The 27,275-nt window shown below is 47.4% G+C and overlaps 6 protein-coding genes across 6 annotated transcripts; 3 read left to right on the forward strand and 3 right to left on the reverse strand.

Annotated features, from left to right (window-relative positions):
• Nucleotides 1-393: 393 nt before the first annotated feature.
• Nucleotides 394-2,580, reverse strand: H6S33_001658 (uncharacterized protein; the record flags this gene model as incomplete). The annotated part of the gene is made up of 11 exons (XM_044833010.1): nt 394-474; nt 558-566; nt 1,050-1,162; nt 1,232-1,288; nt 1,447-1,514; nt 1,610-1,628; nt 1,714-1,728; nt 1,783-1,929; nt 1,989-2,013; nt 2,436-2,502; nt 2,561-2,580. 11 exons carry the CDS (start codon nt 2,578-2,580, stop codon nt 394-396), a joined length of 621 nt encoding a protein of 206 aa, XP_044693719.1.
• Nucleotides 2,581-9,653: 7,073 nt separating this feature from the next.
• H6S33_001659 (uncharacterized protein) lies at nt 9,654-11,249 on the forward strand (the record flags this gene model as incomplete). The annotated part of the gene is made up of 3 exons (XM_044833011.1): nt 9,654-9,992; nt 10,047-10,204; nt 10,262-11,249. 3 exons carry the CDS (start codon nt 9,654-9,656, stop codon nt 11,247-11,249), a joined length of 1,485 nt encoding a protein of 494 aa, XP_044693720.1.
• A 9,077-nt stretch (nt 11,250-20,326) lies between these two features.
• On the reverse strand, nt 20,327-21,751 carry H6S33_001660 (uncharacterized protein; the record flags this gene model as incomplete). The annotated part of the gene is made up of 2 exons (XM_044833012.1): nt 20,327-21,669; nt 21,727-21,751. The coding sequence occupies 2 exons, from the start codon at nt 21,749-21,751 to the stop codon at nt 20,327-20,329; spliced, it is 1,368 nt and encodes a 455-aa protein (XP_044693721.1).
• Nucleotides 21,752-23,265: 1,514 nt separating this feature from the next.
• Nucleotides 23,266-24,471, forward strand: H6S33_001661 (uncharacterized protein; the record flags this gene model as incomplete). The annotated part of the gene is made up of 1 exon (XM_044833014.1): nt 23,266-24,471. The coding sequence occupies one exon, from the start codon at nt 23,266-23,268 to the stop codon at nt 24,469-24,471; it is 1,206 nt and encodes a 401-aa protein (XP_044693722.1).
• An 873-nt stretch (nt 24,472-25,344) lies between these two features.
• On the reverse strand, nt 25,345-26,044 carry H6S33_001662 (uncharacterized protein; the record flags this gene model as incomplete). Its single annotated transcript, XM_044833015.1, has 7 exons — nt 25,345-25,416; nt 25,465-25,595; nt 25,678-25,703; nt 25,756-25,799; nt 25,856-25,865; nt 25,926-25,943; nt 26,019-26,044. 7 exons carry the CDS (start codon nt 26,042-26,044, stop codon nt 25,345-25,347), a joined length of 327 nt encoding a protein of 108 aa, XP_044693723.1.
• A 133-nt stretch (nt 26,045-26,177) lies between these two features.
• Nucleotides 26,178-26,609, forward strand: H6S33_001663 (uncharacterized protein; the record flags this gene model as incomplete). The annotated part of the gene is made up of 3 exons (XM_044833016.1): nt 26,178-26,406; nt 26,460-26,479; nt 26,541-26,609. 3 exons carry the CDS (start codon nt 26,178-26,180, stop codon nt 26,607-26,609), a joined length of 318 nt encoding a protein of 105 aa, XP_044693724.1.
• Nucleotides 26,610-27,275: the final 666 nt, after the last annotated feature.

Here is a 27,275-nt window from a genome sequence, read left to right on the forward strand (position 1 = left end):
GGAGGTCTTGCATCCTGACGCGCCCCCCTCCCCTCCCACTCTTCCCATGCAAAACACAAAAATAAATATTCTTTGACATGGGGTTGAGCCTCAAAATTGTCAGACGGCGGATAACACAATGGGTCATTCGACGGATTTGACTAGTTTCAGGAGACGTTACCAAATTGGATTTTTCTTTTGGAGGGTGGAGGGGAGGGGTGGCTTACTAAGTGGGCATGATGAGCTACCGAGAATGACCATGTTTTGTTCGTTGCCACCCAAAGTGGTGTTCTAGAGATGCCTACCTACTCGAGTTATGTACCGGTATTGAGTTTGTAGACATCGCTATTACTCTAGTCAACGTTCGCCCATCTACTGATCTATTGACCGGTAGGCCCCCGGCCAACCCTGTTGTTACTCAACGAAAGTAACCCGACCAATCGATCGATGCAGCCGATCGAGCAGCTCCATCTTGCAAAATAGAAACCCCATTGACTAAAGACAAGTAAGGTAAGGTAAGGAAGGACGTATGATTCCACGGTAACGTTAACATGTTGGGGTGGGTCGGAACGTCGAACCTTCAACAGCTTTTGTCGGTTAGAATTCCAATATCATATCTTTGTAGCTACCACCGCAGGCAGTAGAAGCTAGTTCAAGGCAACCAGGGCGGTCAGTGTCAGTCAGTGTGGTGTGCGTGTGAGGTAAGGTAACGCAAGGCAAGGCAGAAGAAAAAATTTCGAGCAATCTGGAGCGCGAAGCGAAAAAGGAATGAAGGAGGGCGAGCGAGCGAGCGAGGGTTCCCGGTAACAATTGTTTGCTTGTGGATGCGGGTACGAAGATGTAATACGCGTTAGAATGAAAAGTCCCGATCGGAGGATTATCAATTCTCCTCCGGGGGTGGCGCGGGCCACTCGACTCTAGTGAGGCCGCGTTTTCATGAGATATCACTCGGGAAGAGCTAGTGGATTCCACCGGCGCGAACTGGACAACTAAACCTAGATAAAAACTTGTCCTCGTGTAATCAACAAGACATAGTGAGTTTTTGTCTGTGCAAATGATCAAGTCCCTACCCGTTCGTGAAGCTCAAGCCCTCTCTTGTGAGGCTTAGAGGTTGTCAGACAGGCACTAAATATTCGTCGTGTCTTCAATAGAGATATCTCTGTATATATCACCAGATTCAGTGCTAGATACCCTTGATCAGCTGAGACCGAGAAATGATCGAGGGAATGTCAACGCGCAAGGGAATCCTTACTTAGAGACCCGTAGAAACAAGACAGCACATGTGCCCAAAAGTATGGTTCTTTCTTCCCTGAAATCAGTGGCCGGTATCGATTCTTCGATTAACTTTGGCAACCGGAGTGATAACGATCCAGACCTAGCCCCCTTCAACCCCATTTGTCTTTCAATCTGTTGGCTAACACTTCATCCCGAACTAGCTGTGAATGCAGTTGATTCTATTTGATTAACTTATTAAATTGGTAACCGGTGTGATAACGATTTGGACCTTTTCGATCCTTTCAGTTCTCTTGCCTCTGCTAAAGATCTGTTAGTATATGCATGCTTTACGACGAGCGCGATTAGTTATATTCGATTAACTTATTGGTTTTCGCAACCGGAGTACTAGTGAGACTTTTTCGACCTCTTTACCTCTAGTTGTCTATGAGCCAATGATTCACGCCGAATGCAATTAATTCTATTCGATTAACGTATTAATTTTAGCAACCGAAGTGAGACTTTTCTTCAACTCGCCTTGCGTCTGTTAGTTAATACTCCACCGATTGCGCAATTAATAACTCCACTTACCCGGTAAAAGAACCCCTCTTTGAATTTCGGCAATGTTATCTTTTATGAGTATTTCGGTTGGCTCTTCCCGTTCTCCATGGTTGATAAACTTTGTACCTACACCGTCATTTGCCATGCCAGTGACCAAACCCCAACCTCCAACCATGACTAGACCGTTAGTTGGAGCAGCCCAGCGTTCCAGACAGATAGAGTTCAGAAATCTACACCTCTCAAAGAGTCATGGCCCTTTCCCTACCGGTTCGCTTTCGATTCAAGATGAGCTGAACGGTGGCAGCACTGCCAGGTTGGTTAGAGCTTCAAAGCTACCGCCGCCAAGAGAGGCAAACATCTACATACGAAGCAGCAGGGAGAAGCGCTGCTTCGCGGGTATGGGTTTGAGCTGTAACTTACTATCATTGGCCAGACTCAAATAAACAAACCAACAGTTCCAAGATCTGTCATCCAGTTACGCAAACCCCCCTCTCCCCCCAGCTGGCTTTCTGTCTTTCTGTAGAGAACCTTGGACATCTTTAGGGCCAGCCTGTGTACGACTCTGGTTGGATGACTGATATTGCCATGAGTGACGCTCTTCTCTCGACATCTTAAACAAGGCTGAGCCCCATCCCATGGGTTTGCGTGTGGTGCATGCTTTACAAATCAGGTGACTGTGAGACCTGCCTGTACATGATGGAGATTATTATCCATCCGTTTCCATACATTCCTGTGTGCACTGGCCATTGGCTGCCGTCTGGGATATTAGCAGCCGTTTCAAATGGCTGCGAACAGACAGGACACTGACTAAACTAACTGGTCCGACATTTTCGACTCCTATCTTTGCCTTCTCCCGTCTCCAGAAACAACTCCTTGGGGCGGCGGCCCTTTAGCGAAAGTCGCTGTCATTTACAAGCCTCACGACATGCGCCGTGCGTGCCTGTGCCTAGCTATCTATAGATGTAGGTACCTCTTTTACCTAGAGCAGGTGCTCTGGCTCCAGCACTCAGGTTCTCTCACGTGACGTCCTTATTCAGTAAAAATAATACCAACTTACATAACCGACAAACCAGACAACAGACATGGGTTTCCGGCATGGACCAATGGCTGGCGAGCCATCATTTGTCCGACCTCCAATCGGTTTAGAGGATAGCAGGCAAACAATAACCGTGCGCGGGTCTCTTTGTTGGTTCGGGCCCGCGTTTTTGCGGTACCGGTACCCGACCGAACGTCTACAACGCCTTCTTGTTGGTTGCCTAGTTATGGGTTTAATCCTGACACATGAACCACTGGGAAATAGGGAAACAGAACAAGAACGACTCTTTTTGCAGAGATGGAGACGTGTCCTTTGCTATCTGAGAGCCAGCTTTGCTTCATTTGACTTGAGTCATCAACAATGTTTGGTAGCGTATGATCGCAGCAGCGGAGAGCAAGCTGGCTGATCTGAAGAGATGGCCATCATTATCATATCGTTGCTCCCGCAACGGGCAACGTCATCTGCGGATATCAAAAGACTGACTGACTGACTGACTGTACCCCAATACCCCCCATAATGTGATGCGCCGTCCGTGAGCAGACGCATACTCCAGGTATTGGGTGCATGCCGCATACCTAGACCACGTAGGTTCGAACCCTCAAAATCATCACCATGTGCTCCCCAACTCCTGCCATAAATAGGCTATGTAAAGGACACAGTATACTGCTGCTGACTGGCCTCTCCATGTTCAACGAGACCGACTACAGAAGTCAATGTAGGATACTTGTGTAGACTTTGTATGTAGATATAAAAGGCCGGCGGCAGTGTGTTACAGTATGTATGCGCCGCCAGATGGTACTCTAGGTCTATGTAGGCAGACTTTATGCCACGGCCGCGGAGTCCACTGGAGTACATACTCTAGAGTAGGCCACAGGTTCTTGCACGGGATCCGATAGGTCAAGGGACTGCAAAGGTGTTGAAACCGACATACTGGTCACTCACTTCAACGCCTATCATGCACCCGCTTGCTTGAACAACACATCCAATTACTGGCACTGTTTTGCAACATGAACCCGGTGAGCCAACCAACGTCCGCGATGTACCCTACGATAATCAGACACCCGCGTAGGGGAATATCCTGCCGTGTGAGGAAGGTAAAAAAAAATTATTTTCAGTTTTTTTTATGTGGAGTAGTTCAAAATGGCTGCAGCAATATCGGCATGCGGACATGTGAAAAGAACACCCATAGGTATGCACACCCGGCATTGATAGCTACCCGAAAAAAAAACTGAGGTTATGATACCGAAGTCCCTTGCTGCCTCTTATTCGAATGGTAGCTTTGGGCCAGTACCTTTGCGTGTAGCAATACGGTCTCTCTCCGGAAATGATTTGTTCTCCTGAATGTCCCGGATTTCTCCATCACGCTTCACACTATTAGCCTGAATAATATAATATTCAGTTATGTAACGGCATTCAAATCTCCCAACTCTGAAGGGGTCGTCCGCCGACTCACAGAAACTACTGACCCCCTTTTCTATGTAGGCGGGAGTAATGATCGGACGAACATTCTTCAATTTGATATGGCTGCATTTTTATACGTATTCGAGTGAACAGCGTAGCAAACATATATGCACATGTGAAATTTATTTTCCAAAATTTCGGTCCCTTGAAGGAAACTAAAGTCTATCGTATCGCTTTGCTTTTAATGATGACTGTGAAGAGTGCGCCGTCTGCGGATTGAACCGGTAACGTCGCGTTAGAATTCCTCCGTTCTTTTTATTATTTTTATTTCGTGTGTGTCAACTGCGGTTGGCACCGGTTGGTGTGGTTGTTAACTTGGGTCCAAACTTGGTTATTTTTTTTTATGCGGTTACGCATGCGTATGAGTGGGTTCCTCAGCAGGTTTTATTTTCTCCGAGAACGACGCCAGTGAAGCACTAGGAGTGAAGATGGGTGTACTCTACTTTAGTTACAACCTTCTGGAACACACGGTCCACGACTCCACGGGACGATGACTGATTGCTTGCGCAGGGCTTCCACTCCCGCGTTATCCTCTGAGTTTTAATCTCGATCTGCATGGCGAAGCACTTGCGAGATGAGGCAGTTGGTAACCTTTCACTATCCCTTGGGCTTCCATTCCATCCCCTGCTGCCCTTTTTGCCTTTGCGCAGATTATCTTGATCGCTCACGAGACTCACGAGAGGAGTAGAGTACATAATGATTAATGAAAAAAATCAGTGTTTAAATCATACAGGGATATATAAAACGTAGTTTTCTTGGTGGAACCATGTTCTTCATCCGGTACTTGTATCTTCCCCGCAGCAATGGTAGGGTAGCTGAGGATGAATATGAAAGGAAAGTGTCGAGATCCAGGATCGAGTATCATTCAGTCTCCCGCGCTTCAAGGACCCTCTTTGTGTGTAACTAGGCTCTCCTTTCAGCGGGTGAATTGTGTTACCCCTACCTACAGCAGATGAGCTGCCTCCGCAATCCAACCCATGGCGGCATCGCAATGGGGTATTTTGGTTTGGATAAACAAAGTCTGGGGGGGGGGGGGGGATGAGGTGCAAAGAAACGGAGCGGGTTCGTTTCGTTCCTGCATTTTCTTTTTTACCTGCTATTTTCTTCTGCGCGAGTAATATGGCTTAGTTAGCGGTACGGGCAGGGTCGGTACTTCCCTAGATAGATGCTCATCCTATTTTATTTTTTTGATTTCTGCGGGCCAGGGGCTAGAAGAATTTTTTTTTTTCTTTCGTTTCCTTTTCCTTTCCTTTTGTTTGTTTCGTTTCGACTTTCTTTGCTAATGGTCCGTTTCATGGAAGGCGTCCCGGGGCACGTTACATGGTTTATTATTAAAATATCATTTCCCTGCACAAGCGTGAAATCAGTGGCTTTGAAGTGACACCGTTTTCGTCAGTGGCTTAGCATAGCCCTACCAGCGACGACAGATGTGCTGCGGCTGGCCGCGGTGTGGCTGTTGTGATCGGCTCAAAGAGGAAGAAGGCTAGCTGCTCCTGCTTAGGCCGTATGTAGTATGCAATGCACGCTATGAATACCAAGGCCCCAGCTTATGTAGGGACGAAACGGACAGAAGGAGGGGGGGCAGGAAAGTGAGAAAGAGAGAGAGTGAGAGGGCCCAGAGGTGTGTGCCCAGCTCAACGATTTGTTTTTTTTTTCCTTCCCGTCTAAGCAGAAATTTCGCACACTGTGGGGTGTACGACAGTTGGATCTGAAGAACCATGTTCACGTGTCATGAGGCAGCATCCGCCTTCCTGGGTGATCGAGGATCTTCGCGTTTCTAGTCGGGTTTGGAAAGATGAAAGTGTTGTTTTTCGTTGAGGGAAAACATACAAGATATGCAGCTTTTCTAGTTCATTCTGATCAATCTTTTCGAGAGTAGTTCATATTACGACATATCATAACTCGGACGATCGTGAGCTAAAAACTTGGGTTTTTAGATAGGTACCATTTGCCATTTGGTGCCTGATTTGGGGCCATTCGCCATCATTTTATTACTACTTGTTTGAACGTCGCAACGCCTCTGACACGTCCGCACAGAGGATTGATTAGCGGTAAGGGAACACCTCAAAAGTTACGACGTCGTTTTTTGTTGCAGTCATTATTATTGACCCTGACCCGTCCTGTTCGGCATCCACACACATGGAGCATGCACTTCTCATTTCCCCCCTCTGGTAAGTCAGTCGGCTTGGGAAACGACCAAGAATAGGAGTTACATGAACAATGCGTAGAGTATGTACCGAGTATGTACTTCTACTTATGCGCCCATCCCACTAACAGTTATATTTTTGTTCCCCGCGAGGTACTTTCTGCATGGGGGTGTATTTACTGCACCCAGCCCATTTTGTTTTGCACTTGCCGTGTTGATGCTGATGGTTTTGAAGAAGATGGTAGTGGTGGCCTAGCGTGTGAAGGGTAGAGCATCCTGTACGGGACGGGTCTCTCAAGGATCCGGAACCCTTTTTATTCCAACGATGTTTGGCTGCAAGTTCTATTTGTGCAGCGCTGAATTGAACGTGAAGTCTCCCCGTCGGTTGTTTTCGATACGAAAAGGGTGAGATTTGGGATGGTGTGTATGTATGCAGTCCCTAAAGCACAGGCGCTAGATGACGACGGAACGGCGACCGTAAAGAAATGAAGAAATGATAATTTCCCACAAATTTCCTGCCCACCGGTTTGCATCAGTCAGGATGATACATTCAAGATGATGGAGCGGGCAGGAAAACCACGACAAAAGCATGTATTCATTGCGTAGTCGCTTGTCGCCGCCCGCGCTCTTGAGTTACTTGGTCAATCTCTTGCCACTTCGTATGATGGACATTGGAAGAGTCATGATCCAATTCTGGAATACATGTATGCTTTTGTCTGTCTATCCACCTGCTACCGTTTCGTTTGTTCTAGCCGGAGGTTCCGCCAAGCTCAAAAGTCGATTTATCCCTTTGCCTCTTTTGGTCCAATATAATTTTGGAAATCAAATTATTGACTTTCCCCGGAAGGGTGTGAAACTACTAGGCATTGTCGGATACTAGATGAATCCCCGAGTCCAGGCATCGTCATTTATCAGAAATCTCGTCGATGGATCCCAGCACATAAGTGGAGTTGAAAGCGGAGCAACACGGAGAGGCCAATTTTTTTTTCTTGTCCTCTCGTGATGGGATACTAGCTACTCGTAGACGGTAGAGGGGTAAACAAGAAAGTTTGGCGTGAAGCTGGGGGGAGGGGAAAAAAAAAAGGAAAATTGGACCCCGGAAAGCCGTACAGCCGTTGGTCAACCTATCTCTCACCTCCCTTACTCTCAGTGGCGAGACCTTCTCTCCCTTCCCGATATGGTCAAATATTGGATAGGTTTGCCAAGGGGACGACTGTTGCGAGTCACAACTGACTTCCCCTCTTGGCATTAACCTGCAGACTGAAGCTGTTGCTGTTGTCACTTGCGTTGATAGACCAATAACAGTGACACTAGCAAGGGTTGTCCCGCCGCCTGTTCTGAATGCTATATGGCTCACAGCTGTGCCCAGGACCTGTCCAGTAAAAAGGGAGGATTTTTGTCGGGATGACTGGTTGGGGGGTTGAAGAGGGGGGCGGGCCTGCTTCCAATGGTGGTGGTGCAGGGAGGGAGCACGGTGGGCGAACATTGGGCAGCCAGCGACTTGCAACTCCGCAGCAGAGCGGTAGCAGCGGTCCTGGGTGTGGTGTGTGTAAAGTGGTAGTGTGTGGTGTGGAGGGCTGGTTATGTGATGTGGAGAGGGAGTGTGTGTGGTGTGGAGCATACATACCAGTGAGGTCTTGCTGCGCTTCTGCTTGCTGCTGGTACTGCTAGAGTAGCTACTCTGCAGGCTTAGATCCACATCAGTACTGCCCTCATCATCCATTCCTCGACATCTCCGGTCACCACCGTGGTGGTTACTGCGTCCATCTCTTCCTCTATCTTCTTCTCCTACACACCTCGCTGGTAACCGTCAATTGTCCTTGTTTTAGGTATTACATACAACGGACATTCTTCACTCTTTGAGGGCTAGATGTTGTCTTTGCGGGCTAAATAGATGGACATATGAAAAGAAAAATAATAATTGTAGTATGGAACAAAGAAAGAAAGAGAAATCACATTTTATGATCTTATTGTGAGATGAATATAGTGGGAGATTTGGTATTTGGGTCAGGTTTTAGAGGACGGAAGTTTTGGGTTCAGCTTGTTCATCACTTCTTTTAGACTTTTGGGCCTATGTAGTCCAAGCCATTATCACGAAGTTCTAGGTACAGTTCAAGGTAGGGGAAAACTGCCTGCAACTGCAAGTGCAAGTGATGTACCTAACTGCTGCTGCTGCTCGCCCCTCCCTCTCCACCCCTGCCCGCTTGGATCACTTCGCCTGTCAACTAACAGGACAAGACTGGCCAGAAGAAGAGGAGGGAAGGAGGAGTCTCTCTCTGGACCGTTCCACAAGACTCAAGTCTTTCCCTCTTTTCTTCCCCCTCAACCCAACCACCACCCGTCCTTTCTTCCTCCCTCTCCCCCCAACGCGGTGGAAGATAGTGACCGATACATTTGCACCGGTAGGCGGCAAAAGGTTCAAAGAAATTATCGCTCTTCTGATAAACCCTTTCCCATCCTCTGTCACGTTCACGTCTCTTTCTTCTCAAAAGAAGTTCACTCCCCCCATCCCCTTGGTCTACTTCTTCGTTCTCTCCTTCTACTCTCTCTCCTTCCTTCTACTCTTTCCTCACCCACCCTCCCCCTCTCTAGTCAACCTTTCAATTTAGTGCAGAAAACACTTCGTCAAATAAATACTTATCACCGGAGGCAATCGGTCTTTTCACACTCCTCGCCATCACAATACTGGTTTGGTTTTGATAATCAACTCCACGACACAACCCGTCTCTTCGATAGTCCAATATTCCTGCGACTTTCTCCCAGTCGACTATTGCGACCCGCGAACTATTAATTTAGGCTTTCGTCGTCGCACTTAACAGAGTTCTTCTACCCAGTTCCCTACAGTCGGTACAACCAATTAGCAGTCGTTCAAGTTCGAAAATAACTTTACGAATCACCACCCACTCATCTCTGTAAAACAAAAAACAAAAAACAAAAAACTCAGTTTTCTATAATCTACAACCCGACGACTTTATTGTCTTAGCTGTTGTTGAATGGGAAGTGTTTATTAGTTCGGAGCTGCAAACTTCGTTCGTGAATCTACGTTCGTCGTAGATCACAGTTGATCGGGAGCCAAGAGAAAAACTGGTAAGTTTAGAGAATAGGAATCCAGTCTCGCCACCAGTTTTCTGCCGCACCGTGATTGGATCGATGTATCCTGGACGAATGATGGCTGACGAAATCACCAATCTGTCGAAAAGATTTGATAATCTTTTAAACACGTTTTCTCACCCAACTTCCGCAACATCTAAATTCGATATGCCGAGTTACAACGCCCAGTTGCCGCCTACACCCCCAGAGTGCTGGCCGCATTATGGAAATGGTGTCCCTCACTACATGGGCTCAGAATTTCGCCCTTCGGAGAAGGATTATCGGGGTTTCAGCAATGGAGGGGCCTATCAATTCGATACAACTCCATTCGAGACACGACAGGATTCACACTTTGCTGCACGCCAACAGGCGAACTACCACGGTGTTCCTGCTCCCCCCGGCATCACCCACCCGAATCACTGGTACGGGGCTCTCGCGCAGCCTCCTCCCCAGAAACGTGTGGAACTTCCACCCATTGACGGGGCTTTTGACAGGCAGATGTATCAAGTAAGCAACATTAACAGCTTGTTCTCAAATATCTTTGTTTCTGACCAGAAACAGCAGAGCCATATGCATCAGCGTCGGCAGCAAAGACAAGAGAGGAAACAAGAGCAGGCTGCTCGCCCAGCGGAAGAAAAGCCTGTGGGCGGTGTTTCAGCGCACTTGGATTATGACATGGAAGAGATGACCGGGTTTGTTGGTCAGATATCTCAGCATCTGTATGTTGGCCATTTCCAGACGTTTCCGTTTGAATATGTCGCTAACAGTCCTCATAGTGTCAACCACCCCTTGTCTGTTGAGGCCCAGGAAAGAGGCCTTACCCGGGATACTCGCAAGTTTGTGTTGCAGATTTTGTCTTCAACCAGACTTCCCAGCTCAACCATCTTACTTGGTCTTGTCTATTTGAAGGAGAGAGTTTCGATGCCAAACTTTGCCGCCGCTCCGAGGGATTCACTGTTCTTCCACCGCATGCTTACCATCGCTCTGCTTCTCGCAAGCAAGTTTCTCGACGATAATACGTTTCAAAACAAGTCTTGGTCTGAGGTGACGGGACTTCCCGTTGCCGACTTGAATGCTTTGGAGAAGACATGGTTGGAGGAGATTGGATGGCACTTGCATGTTGACCCTGAGGGAACTAAGGGTTTCAGCCAGTACAAGTTGATGTGGGATGCTTATCGCAAGAATGGATCAAAGGCACCGGCACCAGCTCTTGCTCCAATTAACACCAACATCAGACGCCAGCACCGCAACACTCCGTCAATCGTGTCTCCCGATTCTCAGATGTGGGCCAACACGCCTGAATATCCGATGTCCGGTAGGAAGAGTTATGAGTTGATGACACCAGGGGAAATGTATCCGGAAACTGCATATTACTCTCACCACTCTGATGTGGGCAGCGAGTATATCCCAATTCAACTGCCGCCTCCTCAACCACAGCACCGCCAATACGAAAACAGTGGCTACTGGGCTCATATGGAATCGCGCATGGAATACTCGGCTGAGTATTCGCCGCCATCTGCTCCTGAAACCGGCCCCCCCACACCTGTCGAATATGCTCATGCCTGGCCTGGCTCTGCTGGATTTCCTCCTTCGCTATTGAACCCTCCGCACCAATCAGCAACTTACTCAAGGCTGCCACCTCCAATTCCAAGCTACCATCAGCATATGGGACAAACTTGGCGCCCTCCATTCTGCGGCTATGCTTATGGGCAACGAACTGAGAATTATTTGATGACAAGTTTTGGTCAACCCGTCACTGCTTAAATCACATTCATTTCAACAAACCTTCGGAACGTTTTCAGTAGAGTATTTTATTTGTCTCCAAAACTTCCCCGATACTCTTTACTTTTATTTCATAATACAAAAAGTTGGTTCCTTTGTCACTTGCCTATACTAGAACCATTCAGTAAGTTCTTGCATTTGGTTTCGCGTTTTTTTTTTGTTTATCTAGGTTTTTCTTCTCTCTGCACGCATATTTCTGCATTATCTTTTTTGTTCATCGGCTGGCTTTACTGCGATTTTTTTTCCTTTGCTTTCATGAAATATAAGTTGGTGGGTAAAATGGTTTGGATATTTTTGAAGGGGAAAAGCGGGTCTCTAAATACAGCGATTGTTTTCTGGGGTGGGGAAGGTACAGAGTATTCAATTTCTTTTTCTTTCTTTTTATTACTTATGATGGGTTCAGGGAAAAGGGCTCATGGTTTGGGGTTGTGCTTTTTTATTTTATCGCAGTTCTTGTTTCCTTGGTTACTATGGCTTTTCCCTCTATCTCATTTGTCTCTGGGTTCGAGCCATACTCTAGAGTTGGATTCCTTTTTTTCTCTTCTGCTGATATTTTTACGATTCTGTTGTTTGGCTTGGTTATTTCTCGGCTTCATAGCTTTTGTTTTTCTCTGGTTTTTTTTTATTATTCGTTTGCGGAGTCTTTATTTGTTGCGCTTTGGTTTTGGCTTATGATAATGATTTGCAGGTTGAGGGAGGAGGGAGGTTCATTTCCTGGGGCGGTTACTTTTTTTTGTATGTTCGAATTAATAGGCCGCATCGTTCAGAGACGGACGATGAGGAGCAGGAGTGGGGGGAGAGCTGGTACAACTTTGCAGGGCAGGGCGCCGGGGTAGAAGTCGAGAGCATTTTCCTCTCCTTTGCCTGGCTGGCGCCGCCCAATTCTTTGTTGCTACAATACCGGCCCCCCCAAGAATTAGGGGTTTTAAATAATCGAACTTTGAATGTTGGAATGGCACAATGTTTGGTGGGCTCCTTATTTTTTTATATTTTTCATTCTTAACTTCTTATTGTTTTATTTCAATTCGTGACCCCTCCCATTATTTTTTGTCTGGAGAGGGGAGGAGCAATAGTGCAAATCATTACAGGGTTGGTACATGTCTTGCATACAGAGTTTGTGGTAAACTCTCGGAGAGGAGGGACGGACGGCGGGGTTCGTTGTGTTTATTACTTTGTTTCCATTATCATTACCTATGGTGGCTTTTTTCTGCCTTAGCTTTTTTCTTTCTTTCTTTTCTTTCTCTCCCTGCCCTCCTCCACCCCCTGGTCTGGGTGTTCTGGACGCCTCTTTTTCTTCTCTGTCGGACTCCTTCATCAGCATATATATTGGGCGGAAAACAGGGGTGAATTCAACAAGGGAGGGGAGTAGAGGAGGGGATGGGAGGGGGGTTGGAGGGGTGGTGCTGCTGGGAGTACGGTTCAACATCCTTTTTCAATTCTCGCATGGCTCCATGCTTCAGAGAGGCACAAAAGTGGTTTTAACAGCATTGGTGATTTTTTCTTTTTTTCTTCTTTTCTTCTTTCCTTCTCTCGCCATCTCTTTCTGTTTGGTTTGGAAGCGGGGAAAAATGAGGTTTGCGGGAGGAGAAGGGAGGAGAGAGGGGATGGAAGCAGCAGCAGGGCAAGCAAGCAAGTAGGCAAGCAAGCAAGCAAGCAAGCAAGCAGCACAAACGAAAAGTAAAACAAAAAATACGGAAACGTACCTACTCTTGGTCTGACTTGATTTTTATTATTTCTTTTATTTCACTTATTCGGTCTCTTCAGTTCCAATGGACTACATATGTGCGGCGTAGATATCTGCATCCCCCACATAGCCATTGTTATTGTTGTGTATTTTAAGGTATGGTTTTTCGTTTTTGTAGTTTTTGGGGCGGTGTTATGCAGACATGGAGGGGGTACATGTTGTAGTTTTGGAGGGGAGAAGGTGGTCTCCGTCCATCATCATTCCGATGATAAATTGTCTATCTCTTTGTTGTTGTATCTCTATGTATGATACTGTACTGTACTTTAGCTGGGTATCCCTTTATCGAGTCCAGGGGAACGTTCAAAGGGACATAAGGAGCACGTTTCTCGTGCATCTCTCCGCATGTTGTGCGTGTCTTCGATCGCGCGCGCTCGCATTCGCGTCTGCCCGGCGCTTCGTGGGGGGTAGTTCCCTTACTCCCCTGCTAGTACTTGACTCTACATGATATGACCTGTGGGGGGGTGGGGAGGAGGATGCTGTGCAGTTCGTTCGCGGCCGTTCATCTTCGTTCTCGAGTTGCTTACATATCTTCAGTAACACCCCTCTTCGAAGCAGGTAAGATTCTATGCAATTCGCCCCCCCCGATCGAGTAACAAAAGTGATCGGCCGAGTCCCTGTTTTCGGCTACTGCTCGATTTTTTCTGGGCGGCAACAGCATTGGGTAAATCGCTCAAAGTGATATCATCATCTTTCAATGGATGTGTCCTACATACATGCCTACATACAAGAAGAGAACCACGCCAGTGCCACCTGCACATAACGAAGTCCCGGGGAATTTGTTTAGGCCACGAGAGAAGAGAGTGGAGAAGAAGAGTTTAGTTGGTAGTGGTGGTGGTCGTGCTGGTGATGAGGATATCTAGTGGTGGGGAAGAAAACTAGAGACAGATCGGGGCTGGCTAGAACCGGGGAGTCAACTGAAGGTCAGTAATCGTTCATAGATCGTCACTCGTGCAAGCAAACTGTCGCCGCGGCCCAAATCGGTTAAGCAGACGGGAAACAGGGAATTTCTGGAAGTTCCATGGGCGATAGTTTCAACATCTTATTTGGCACCAGGACTGTCGTTTCTCTCGTTTTCTTTTCGCATCTCGATGACTCCTGTCACTCCACACCTCGCCCAAATAAAAGGAACCGGGGGGGCCATGGGGGTACATGTTGTTTTGTTTTGTCGGGTTTTTTGTGGTCAATCCGAATGGGATGACCCGGTCCCGGTCCAGATCGCGTCTGGGGTGCGTACGCAGCGAGGTAGGCACAGTACAACACTCATTCGACGCCGAGGGTTTGAGTCGGTAGAGCACATACATACGCAGTATAATTCTTTTTGGTCTGGGTCTGGGGTAATATATCGTAACGATATGGATTCCCCTTTCTCGATACAATCAGTTCAGTATTGTCTCTCCCGATATCATTTCTTTATTATAGAGAGCTGCGATTGCGGTGTTTACACCTCGCTTTCGTGGTTAAAGCAGATGTGTTGGCCATACCCCTGCGTAGAGGGGTAAGTAAACTTGTAGAGTGCTAGGTGGTGTAGAGTATCTATGTGAGTCCAAAGGATAGATAACTGGGTCTATCAAGGTTCAGATGAAATTTGAAGGGCCTATGGTGACCTGCTTATCGGTTGCCTCCGTAGGCACGACTTACTGGTCGTAACGGCCAACATTCAAACTGCCAACAAGGTGCCGTTCGGAGGCCCTGCATCACCGAAAGGTCCCGATCTCTTTTGAAACTGGGCCGATGTTGAAAATTATAAACCAGTCCAAAGCCGAAAAAGTACACCCGGGACCGAAGCGTGGGAATGAAGTGAAGGCTGTACCAGTAGACATATATATCGTTACGTACCGAAATTAAAGTTCCTATCGGTCGAACAAAAGTGTGTGAGAGCTTCTCGTGAACCAACATCTGGCCGGATACTTATGTGTGATGTGACAACAACACCAAGGCTTGGAGTGATCACTAGCGCTACTAAAGCAGTACTTATGTAGGTCGCATCTTCTTTTAAAAGTAGAGGAGCTATTCCGCCTGGAACTTAGATACTAGGAACTCTTTCCACTGCCGCGACCATCAAGACATTGATTGATACTCGTATCTGAGTGGAGCGGGCATGTGGCTAACCGCACTACACAACATCGCAAGAGTTACCTGGCCCGTGCTCCATAGATTCAAAATGGTACATATGCGGAACCAAGCACCAAAGATAGATCTCGCCTAGCCGTCTGCGGGGTTTTCGTAGGTAAATAATTGAAACGGTAGTGTCCCCACGATATATATTGGTAGTGCCACGAGAAGAAATGGTTTCACAACTGTGGTCGAGTTTAATATATATACCATAAGATTCTGTAGGTGCCATGTAAGATACGTCACATGATTATTGTGTAATAAAAACGCCGCTGCTGTGAGGGTCCCCACATACGGTTCCATTTGCATGATAAGTGTCGTGAGAAGAAATCATAAAAGCTTAGATTTCTAGGTAAGGGTATGTGTGCTTTTCCTTTCTTTTTTTGCTTTTGTTCAATCAAATTCAAGGCTCTCAGAGTGGTCCTGAATTTTGATGATCAGTGAAGCCCTTAGCACACATCTACCCACATTGACGAACCTGCAAAATTCGCCAACCGTGGGGAAAATGAAAGACAAGGATCTACCCTTTATTCCAAAGCCGGGGACGGGGGCTAGCCGAGATTGATGATCATTCCTGTGTGTACTGGCTAGTATGTATGTGTATGCACCACAAGATGTGATAGCGAATAGGACACCTAGGGACCTGTGGCCGTGGTATCTTGTGTGACAGGTGAAAACCATATTACACTACCATGTTAAACTTGTCCGTTAGGTACCTTAATGTTAATTATTTGACTGAAATATGATGTTCCAATTTACGGTATCTTGGTCATTGATATAGGGTAGTGGTGATATTTGATGACGCTAAAACCTGAGTGATAGATTACTTTATTTGATAAGGTCACTATTAACGATTTGCCAGTGGTATCTCTCTACTCAATTAAAAAGCGTGGTAATACAATCCATAGAACGGGATAGCGAGTGGCCTATATCCTGAAGGCCGAGGCTCACTAATTGGATGTTTCTAACCCAGCCCACCGGAGATCATAAAAAGGTTGGGAAGTATACCGCCAGATAAAGTAAAATACATCATCATATAGAATTTCGAATTTAGAGTTCATGACGGTGCTCCGGCCAATTCAGGAATATGACGGTTCGGGGGTTTTGTGGTGTCTTGGCCACAAAAGTTCTCGTGATTTTCGCATAGCAACCAGCAGAAATTGCCTGAAAGACTAATCCACAAAGTCAGCAATCAGGATTCATACCTATGAGGTATGTTCTATCAACCTTCAACTCTCTAATAATATTAATATCTTTATATCTTTTGTGGTCGTGGAGTTATAGTCGTTTCATGACCCATCCTCGTGCAAAATCACGAGAACTTTTGTCACCCAACGATATATTCGGCAAACATTCTTGTTGTGTCTATTCGAAGTGCCCAAATGATACTGAAGATTTTAGCCTTGAGGTATGTTCTTCTTAGACCGTTTCTTGGGTCTGCCCTTGTTTTAGACCCAAATAAAGTATCCGAGGAAGACTCTTGTTTCCTGATACTCTATGTTAGACTACTGGTATGAAGATCGTGATCAACATAGCTTTCTCATTATATGACAGAAGCATCGGCTCCGTTAAGATATCCATGAATGCGTTGGCTGGACCACATTCATATTTGGCCAGCTCTAAATTTTTGGGCCATGGAGGCCAACGGCGCTGAACAGTCCCACCTGCGTGTTCCTAGATCACCGGGTGGCTATTCAGAGCTCAATAATACATGTATTCAACTGTCTGGATGACCTGGTATCGTTCATGAATCGACCAAGAACCGGATTTATTACTTTGGCTTCCTTTAAACAAAGGTTATAAGCCAAGTATCCTTTAGTTTATCAATTGCCTTCATGAGAGACAGTCATGATGTGGGTGCAAGATTAATTGATCGATCAGATGGGTGCTATCCATATGATAGCGTGAGCCATACGCTTTAGGGCATGTCCTTATTTATATACCGAGGGGAGATCACCAATAAGGCGCAAATTCTCGAATAGTCTTGCTCTAGTCCATATGCGAAGATTGTCCTTTTGCGAAGATTCGTATATGGCGGGTCGCCATATCGGAATATTCAGCCATGGCTAGAAGAAATCCGCTATTTTAGAAGTTCCCAAACGGCCAGGCCATATGTGGGTTACCGGTGTGGTGCTGGGATATAGTTTGTCATTTGAGCATTCTTTTGTAGTTGAGAGAGTGTTATAGGTGCCTTTGTAGCAAGGTATTATTCTCAACCCAAAAGACAGGCATAATACCAAGTATTACCAACCTTTTCCTAAGCCCTGCTCATCATTGCAAGTAGAAATAACGCCGCTACCTAGACCAATTAGACTATTGCAAATGAATTCCAATCAACACATTTTACCGGGTGGTGTGGAGACATGTTTCGAGGTTTTTTTTCCTCACGCCATCTTGGAATCTCACAAACGACCTGGCAGTTTAGGAACTTCAAAAATGGCGGGTTTTTTCCCGCCATGACTGAATATTCCGATATGGCGACCCGCCATATACGAATCTCCCCAAAGTGACCAGCTTCACATTTGGACTAGAGCAGTCTCATAGAGAAAATTCTTTCAAGATCTCTGTTTTTAGAACAAAGTCGTCAGCAGATAATTGGCAGATCCAGCAGCGAGAGTCTCCAATATTGGCAATAGTGAAAGTGTTCCCAGTGAGTGTACCAACACATGCTGCTCCAGACAAGGTCGACTAGCCGCAAGTACATGTGGGTAATCCTGTTCATCCTTAGGCTTTCGTAAAGTGCTGTAGTGTGACTGCAGTTGGAAGCTCGAGGGCAGCTACAAGTTAAAGATAGAACACTTCTTGTAGATTGTTCCTCCCTTCCTCGTTTACGGTTTACTGCCTGAAAGAAAATCCTTAGTCGCATACCAGGACCCTTTGTGAATATAAGAAGGAAGGGATAAAGAAATGGAGAGATAAAGAGATGGGGAGATGGGGCAGGGAAAGGAAGAGAAGGAGAGGAGGGAAGCGTGGGCGAGGGAGAGGGCGCCTTTTATGTTCTAGAATGGAACTAATACCCGGAGTTGCTAGGCTGGGTAACTGATGAGGGCCGGAGAATGACGTACCGAGGGTACAGACCGAGGGTTCTGACCCAAACCCAGCGAGGGGAGCTAGTCAGAGCGTGATTTCAATTGCTTTGAAGCAACGGAGTTACCAGTAACAACAGTGAACCTCTTTTTTCTGTACATCTATTTTCTTAGAATGGGAGTTTTCAAAGTGCAAGTGGAGTAAGATCGACTGCCGGGAAGGGGGTGCGACAGTGCCGTTAATTTGAACGGATTCGGGTATGGCCTCTGGCCAGCTCGAGTTCCCATGCATTCAAGGGAACTAGATTGGCTATAGTGGAAAAAAATTCATGAACAGCTTTTTAATCTATCGAAGTTTTAGAGCATCTATCGTGAGCATGGAAACTTGAGTGAGTGCACATGAGGATCAGGTACACCCAGGTCTGAGGTTTGATTCCAATTTTTACGCGTAGCCGATGCCGCTTACTCGTGACGTGATATCAAGTGCCGGCGTGTACAGTATGGCACACCAAAAACTAGAGAAATCTCCCAGGGCGCGATGTTTCTGTGGTTGTACTCTGTATTCTACACACAGCGTCTATCGACACTTATAATTAGGAGCGCTCTACTAGATGATAGGACAGCATAGACGAACCCCCACGACTCCCTTGTTCCAGAAACTAAATGTAAAGACCGTCACGTTTATGTATATAGATTGGCGAGGAGCCATGGATTCGGAGTCAAGTGTACCTACGATCAGAGCGAAATCGATTGGCTTCTATCCCCCCATCTCCCATCTTTACCTCCCGAATCAAACTCTATGGGTTCGATCCACTCAAAACCATCTATAGTGCTATTCTCCAGAGGGCAAGACATGACAAACAGCTCTAAATACCTTCTTCGACATGATCCTGGCCTCAAACCTCATCAACAAACCCCAATTTATCGTTATCCACCGAGATTATTGCGCAGGAATAACCCCAAACTAGGATACCGCGCCTGTGATTGATGGAAGAATTTGAAGAGTAACCACAACCAGGAAAACCATCCAGCCAGTTAAAATTCCTCCCCGGGGGGGAGGGGGGGCGTGGGGGGGGAAGTCTAACCATAGGTAGGTTTTTTGTAAGTTTGATCGCAGGAGATATTCAAATGGTACCCACTTATCAGATCAGGATCTTCCTTTATCTATGCCCCTATTCGGGGACGCAATGAGATTTCCTTGTCCCCCTCAGCTGTCTGGTAGGATGAGTATCTGCTAGATTGACTGGACCGAACCGCTCTGTGTGCCAAAACCTCACCCCGGCGACCCACCACCAACACCCCAACATATGAGAGAGAGTCGCACAAATCCCTCCATCCACCGTCTCCCAATACCACAATATTCTTCATAATAGAATTTAACCTGTACCAACCAATAGTTAATCATAGCCCCTCACTCGCATCCCCATAGCTGTCTGTCACGGGACTCGCCACACAGCTCCACGTGATACGCCACCAAACGCACTTCAAAAGCTTGGCAGCACACATTATCGTCACCGATCACTCGGTCTGTGGTGCATGAGTAATCACTCGTTAGGTGTATCTGCATCTGCACATGGTGGCAATGATTGTGGAAAACGCAGAAGGTGTATGCGATACCTAAACGAACATAAACACAATCCAGACTGTTAACCTGCGCGAGGCGTTACCAGCGCAAGGCGTTAAGTGCGAGAGGCGCCGCCTAGCTGCGTGAGGCTCAAGATTCAATTGTGGGGCCCGGTCTAGACTGCGCGTTAACTGCGTAAGGCGTTACCTGCGCAAGGCTCAATGCTTGTGAGAAGCAGGATAAGTGATATATCGGAACAGCCAATAGAGTAGATTTTATGTCTCCCCCGCCTACGCCTACGCCCACGCTCCAGACCGTCTAGATAAAGTGCGTATCATACATGACCACTGCCGTGACTGACCGACCGACCAATCGGTCGACACCAGCAGGCTAGCTAGCTAGCTATCATAACAGTATTTTAATACCAAGTAAAAAATAAAGAACAAGGAGAAGCTTAATAGTTAAAAAAGAAAGAAAAAAGAGGGCAGAACAAAACGACCCGAATTCAAAAACCCGAATGAATTCATCATACCCAAGAAAAAAGGAATATATAGAAATTAGAATACAAACACACACACACAAAAAAAAAAAAAAAAAAAAAAGGCAGCCCATATTACCACCTTCCCGCCCACTCCCTCTCCCTGCTCCTCATAGCCCTAACCGCCATCTTCTCCTCCTCGGTGCCAAGCCCTTCTACAAAAGCGTCATCGTACATTTCGACGCCCAACCCCAACTCCTTGCCCACATCAATCCCCACTCCAATCGGCACACTCTCCAAATACGTCTCAATAACCGCACCTCTTCCCTTCTCGCCCGCACCAACCTGCTCCCATCTCGCCCTCGTCGGCTGCGTGGCTGCCGGATAGAAAATCAGGTTCGTGTGGGGCTCATACACGCCCGCCGCGGCGCCCTGGAGGCGCTGCGCCAGCAGCCGCGAATTGAACTGCGATGCTGCGTGCGAGTGCTCAAACATCCAGTTCGTGTCCGTCACAACCACCCGCTTCTTCTTCGCCGCTGCTGCGCCGACAGGCAGGGGAACGGAGGGAGCGCCGGTGTGGTAGACGCTGCTGGCGCCGTGCCAGGCTACGTACTGGTTGCGGTTGTACTCTTCGCCTTTGGCAGGGAGACGGTCCTCGGGATCTGCGAGGTCGCCCTCGACTGCGCCTGCAGCGCGCTCTCGCGATTCCCAGTAGTCGTCTATGACCTTGCGCCCAGCGACCACAATGCGTGCGCCGAATTCGCGGAAGACGGATCGTGCGGTAACGACACCGATGGCGCGACCTTTGTAAGAGTGCGGGATGAGCTCGCGGTTGATCATGTCGTACTTCTCGTCGTCGTCCATGATGATCTTGAAGAGCTGTTTGTGCTTCTGGAAGAACAGGTAGCTATCTCTGAAACCTATGCAACGAGCCGGTTCGGTGGACAACATGTAAAGGCGCTCTCCACGACCCAGGATCGTGAAAGTACGGCAACGGTACTCGCGCCCACCAAGGAGGTAGCCGAGTTTGTCGACCTTGTCCTCGCCGGCGGGGTCCTCAGGGAGAACAATCTCATCGTTAATAACGGTCTGGGGGTTACCGTCTTTGTCGAGGGGGACGCTAGTGACGTGAGAAGGACCGCCGCGAGAGCGCATGCTTTTCGCCGAGGCAGGGGGACGCCCGCGGCGCTTCTTGGATGAAAGCGTGGTTAATGGGGTGGACGCAGCAGGAGTCCCAGCGTCAGAGGGGGGGTCATCATCATTGCGGAGGGGGGTGGAAGTCGAACGGAGAGCTTCGTCGAGGGCAGCACGAGAGGGACGGCCGCGCTTGCGCTTGAGTGTGCTATATGGGGCTGGCGTCGAGGGCTCTGTGTCATGGGGGGTTGAAGGAGGTGGGCTGGCCGAGTCTGCAGCGGGGGTGGACGTAGTGGTGGGGGTCAACGACTCTACTGCAGCAGGGGAGGCAGCGCCGTTAGATACTGAGGTAGTATTAGACAGAGGCTACTAGTACCAAGGTAAGTGGGGGAGTTCCTTACTGGGTGCTTTGCGGGGACGAGGCATGGCGATGTGTGTGCGAGGGATGACTTTCTTGCGTATGTTCTGTAATCGTCTGAGGCTCGTGGTCGTGATTTTTGTGATTGAATGGCCGAGTGATTGACGTGAAACTGTTTAGTCGTGTTTGCCCTTGTTATTGAAGTAGATCTCGTGATGCTGTATTAACTTCACGGTGGGTCTGGTGACGTTAAGTTTCTCGTGCGCGTTTTAATCAATCCAAACGTTCGTGCAGCGTCTCTCACAAACCCCAAAAGTGTCTTCTTCCTTTTTTTTTCTTTCTCTTTTTGATTATAATATCTCTCCTTCGTTAAACAAAGAGAGGGGTTCGTATTAAAGGAAAGTGGACGGTGTTGTGGGTGTTGAGGACTGAGAAGTTTGTGGAATGTCGTATTGGATTCTTCCGTCAGTCTATCGTCGCGACTTTCTATCCTCGGGGAGACGCGAGCCCTTTTGCGTCGTTGAGATGCCAGTTGCTAGTTGCCTTGCCGATAGGAGAAACAATCATCTCTGGGGGCGATTGGCGGTGGCCGGGTAACCTACATGTGCCAAATGCATAGGGCACACCAGTTACATTATGTATCATGTAGGGTTAGGTGTCAGTGTCACCCACCACATTCTCATCCGTTTGGTTCGTTTGGTTCGCGTGCGGAGGGCAGGCGATAGGTGTGATACATCCACAAACAACGAAATGGAATATGTGATTTGTGTGCATTACTAAGAGCACACTCCCGGCCATGAAATCAATAATAACATAAGGGTACATTACTCTGTTAATTAGGGTAAACACCGATAGGATTGCCCCCCTGCATGCTCGTATAAGATCTAGAGGAGATGATGCATCCTGTTCGTCCTGTTCGTCCTGTTCCTACTCCCTATAGCTGTTCATGTTGTTGCCTCCATGATCTCTGTCATACTCAAGAGCAAGATCTTTACCGAGAAAAAAACTGTCTGTTCCCGCCACTGCAGTACTATTGGTTCAAAGTGGCTTTTTGATTGGCCTGCACACCCTCTTCAATCGGGCCACCAAGCTTTTCTAGAAGAAAGACTAAGAAGTAGGTGAAAGCGGGCAACCCTGTATAATACATGTAAGCCTCCACTTGAGTCCATCCCACGTTTAATGACGTTAGTCGTTAGAATAATACATAGAAGGAAGGAGATCCCCGAAAAAAACAGCTTGATATAGTCTCCCAACGGCCCGGCGAGTGCTCATCCATAGTATCTCTGCACCGAGGAGGAATTCCGGCCCTGACAGCACTATACTATACATATCCTATACTATCCCGGTGGTATTTGAACTTTGACGTGCCTGTTACCCATACTATTCTCAATACTATTCTCAATACAGTTACCAGTGCACTTAACCCCTAGTTGCCATGGGGGCCTCTCACTCAAAATCTCCTCACAAAAGGCCCTCCTTTACACGTTCATCACGCAACAAAGCACATACTATCTTGACCCATCATATCATCAAATACAGCGATACCTCGACTCCCAACCAAAGCCACCAGAACGCATTATATATGGATTCAATAGACGTCGACAATGGCAAAGTACAGCCAGTCAATGAGCCCCTGCGGCTCCACGATCTCCCCAACGAACTTTTCCTCATCATCGGTGACGAGCTCTCCAACCCCCCCGACAGCTCTACCCTCTATTCCCTTATACTCACATCACGCCGTTTCAATTCTGTCCTGAAACCTCATTTGTTACGTCTAGCACTGCGTGACCGCCCCGATGGGACCCCACCCCTTCACTTCGCCGCCGCAGGATCACACATAGCACTTTTCATCCAGCTCCTCGGAAAGCTTCCCGAAGAAGACGTCAACCGGGAAGATAGCAAGGGCTGCACAGCACTACATATCGCACTTGACCACGACAGAACCGATTTCACAATCGCTCACGCGCTCATTGACAATCCAAACGTCGACCTAGATGCACGCAACAAGCTCGGGGAGACACCGCTGAAGCTCGCAGTTTCGAGAGGCCACGAAGGAATGGTAGCTCTGCTTCTTGCCAGAGGCGCTGACGTCCATCTCAGGGATACCAAGGACCAGACGGTTCTCCATATCGCGACCAGAAACTGGGGCAACGGGGGTAGCACGGCGATCGCCGAACGCCTGCTAAAAGCAAGTATCGACGTTGACGCGCGAAACAACCTCGGCGAAACAGCGCTGCATAAGGCTGTGCTCTTCGCACACACGGATATGGTCCGACTTTTATTGGATTGGCGGGCGGATACGAGCATTGCCGATAATTGGTGGGGTGGCACGCCTCTCCATTGGGCTGCCGATATGGGGAAGGCCGAGATCGGAAAATTATTACTTGAGAGCGGGGCTGCAGTCGGCGCCAGGGACGTGTTCAAGGGAGGCACACCCTTCCACTGGGCGGCAAAACGGCCATCTGAGGCTATGCTCAGATTGCTCCTAAGAGAGGGTGCAGATGTAATGAGCGTTGATAACTCTGGAAAGAGGGCTGTTGATTGGATAGTCAGGCAGGATAGACGACGCGGGATGAGGGACGAGAGAGTTATCGGGGAGTTGTTGACTACGGGTTCGGTTAACGAAAGGGTCTATGATAGGAGGGGAGATTGGCACCTTGCAAGTGAGGATCAGGGGTACGCCCTCGCTGCTCTCTACTGCTTCCATTTCGATCATGTGCGGAATAGCGCCAGGGCCCTTCAGGCGGAAGACTACACCTCAGGACCAGGACCGACGCTCGGCCGATAGCGGTTGCGATACCTTCTTTTGAATTTTCTTTTTTTATTGTTTCTTTAATCGAGAACTAAAGGATAGATTGGCTGGTTTGGGGGGTTCGTTTCCTGCCATTGTTTCTCCGATAAAGGGGTGGTGGCCGTCGAGTCTATTTCTTCTTCTTTTGCCGTTTTCTTTTAATCTTCTTGTAACATTATTCATGACCGGGATGTCTATTACGAATGAATTCCAACAAATACTGGTTGGAATTAAGACTTTAAGTTGTGTATTCTTTTCTTGACTTGAGTCGTCATCTCAAGCCATTTTCTTCCTATATTCTCTTCCTTTTGCATGTGGGTGTCAGCAGAAAGATAGATTTTCCTAGGGCAGGCCGCTGTTGCGTCTGGTAATATTAATTGCTGGCTATATAATTCCAGCTCCGATCCACACGATATTCATGCATGTGGTAGAGGGTTGATGCGAGTCGCGAAAAACCCTCTCTATTCCCTTGACAAGGAGGATATGGGGGGTTTATAGATGGGTTGGAAGGCAATCTGCCTGGTTGGTCTGTGTCATGGTGGTAGTACTTATGTTGCACAAAGTGAGCCAGGCGCCGAGTGAGAGTTTGTGGTGTGCCGTGGCTTTTTTTTGTTAATTTATTTATTGGGGGTACCGTGGCTTCTGCGACGAAGTTAGGTCAATATATGATTTGAAAACTTAAAGATATGCTCTATATAAGATGACGAGAAATTGCTTTCTGGTTTGTTGGGGATATATATGTGAGGTTGGGCCGGATTGAACAGAATGGAAGAGCTCAGATGAAACCCGAGGGCCGAGTGAGAGACTGTGATGCTATGCTTTTCTCTCTTCATTATCTGGTTAGTAGTTCTATTATGAATGCTGCTACCCTCAAAGTAATATCGTTGCCTGACCAGCTGGGGTAGATGACCTAGATCTGGTGGCATTTGACACGTGAGGTGCCTTTGCGAATTAGTTTCGGTTCAGAAATTGAAGTAACCATTCCCTTACGTATACATTAGGATAACGGTACTTTATTGGCCAATGAATATATGGCAATGGCCCCGAAAGCTTCCAGTCACGTGTTAAAATCTCGGCATCTCCTCTGCCTATCGTTTGCATGCCTAAGCTTCCTTTGAGGGCTGATGACACTTAGAATTAAATGGAACGTCCTCCTTATGATGTAAAGGACATATTTCAATGTTTTTGAGGGGAAACACCAACATAGAATCAAGCTACCTGGGAAGGGTCTTGACACTTTCTGTTAAACTATGTGTTGGCACCCCACCAGCGTGGATTTACGTCCCTTTGCCCATATTGCCCCTTAGGTGGAATTGCATATATATCTATCCTCGTCAGCAATCATATTTATACTAATATCATTCAGGATGAGCCTTTCTACCTCCCTATTTCTTCCCTCCAAGTCAGTTCCTCCTATCATCCGCGCTGGCCAAGACTGCGAAAACACGCACCGTCGTTTTCTCCGGGCTCTGCACAAAGGCGAACTTCACTTCCCTTCCCTAAAAATGTTCCTTCTCAGTGGGGTCTCTCCAAACATCACCAACCGCTTTAACCAAACAGCCCTGCACATTGCTGCTATACGCGGAGCTACTATGGTCGTATCCTTCCTTATCTCTATGCACGCCTTCCTTGATCTCCCCGACGTCCAAGGGTTCACACCACTCCACTATGCCGCAGCTCACAACCAGAGCGCTATCGTTAACATGCTTATTCAAGCTGGTGCCACTGTGGATGTCTTTAATTCCCAGGGACATACGCCGCTACATGTGGCTAACGAGTATGCGGTTGCAAAGTTGCTAATAGAGGGTGGTGCGGACGTGGACTTACCGACGATAAACGAGGGAGAGACGGCGCTGCATAAAGCTGCGAGGGCTGGGGATGGAAGGTTGGTTTTATTGTTGCTGGCGGAAGGGTCCGAGGTTGGGATTGTGGGTAGGGACGGTAGCACGCCGATGCATGAAGCGGCGAAGTGGTGTGATACCAAGACGCTCAGGGCATTGATCAGGTTTGGAGCGAGGATCGACGTGGCAGATAAGTGGGGATTCACGCCAACGATGAATTTGCAGTGGAGGACATCCGGAGAGGGTCATGTTGAAATGTTGAAGCTGTTTTGGACGGCGGGGGCGTGGAGGTAATTATGGTGAGCTAGTTACTATCAGTACGGTAACGTAAAATTACAAAATAGCCTGCAGCTGAAAATGGTGCTATTTTTTTTGCAGATACATGGCGGCACGTACGTGTCTACACGAATTGTTGCAGTTTTTTTATAGTGTGAAGCAGGCTTCACACGTGTGAGCAGAGGATCAAATTTGTATGCTTAGGTTATGCGTTCCTTTCTTCTCAAATGCGTTTGGCGGTAGCACAATGAATTCAATAAGTTGACTATATGGAAGAAAATAGCCTTTAACTTCCCGATTACTGATTTATACGCACGTTTTGTCTCATAACTCAGAATCGAAAGATATATTATCGAATCATAAATTCTCACTCGGTATCACATACTGTGCGGTAACTAAAAATTGAACATCGGATATAAACACGCCGTTCATCTTAGCTAATCTGCATCTCTGCATGCCCGTCTCTAAACCTTGTATGAATCCGAGAAATTTTTTAAGGCTGTAACATGTCGCCTGCCAAGTGGTCGAGTGGATTTGCGCATTGACTCCTTATTTGGGAGATTGAGGGAGACCACCTGTTTGTTCCATATATGGGAAATTCATGTTTTTTATATATGGCTAACGATGTAATTGTACAAAGGGATTAAACGATTGTGAAATAAAGTGCTACCCTTTTCAAGTTAC

Source organism: Morchella sextelata (assembly GCF_020137385.1).
Source record: "Morchella sextelata strain SCLS chromosome Unknown scls_11, whole genome shotgun sequence".
NCBI classification, from domain to species: Eukaryota; Fungi; Ascomycota; class Pezizomycetes; order Pezizales; family Morchellaceae; genus Morchella; species Morchella sextelata.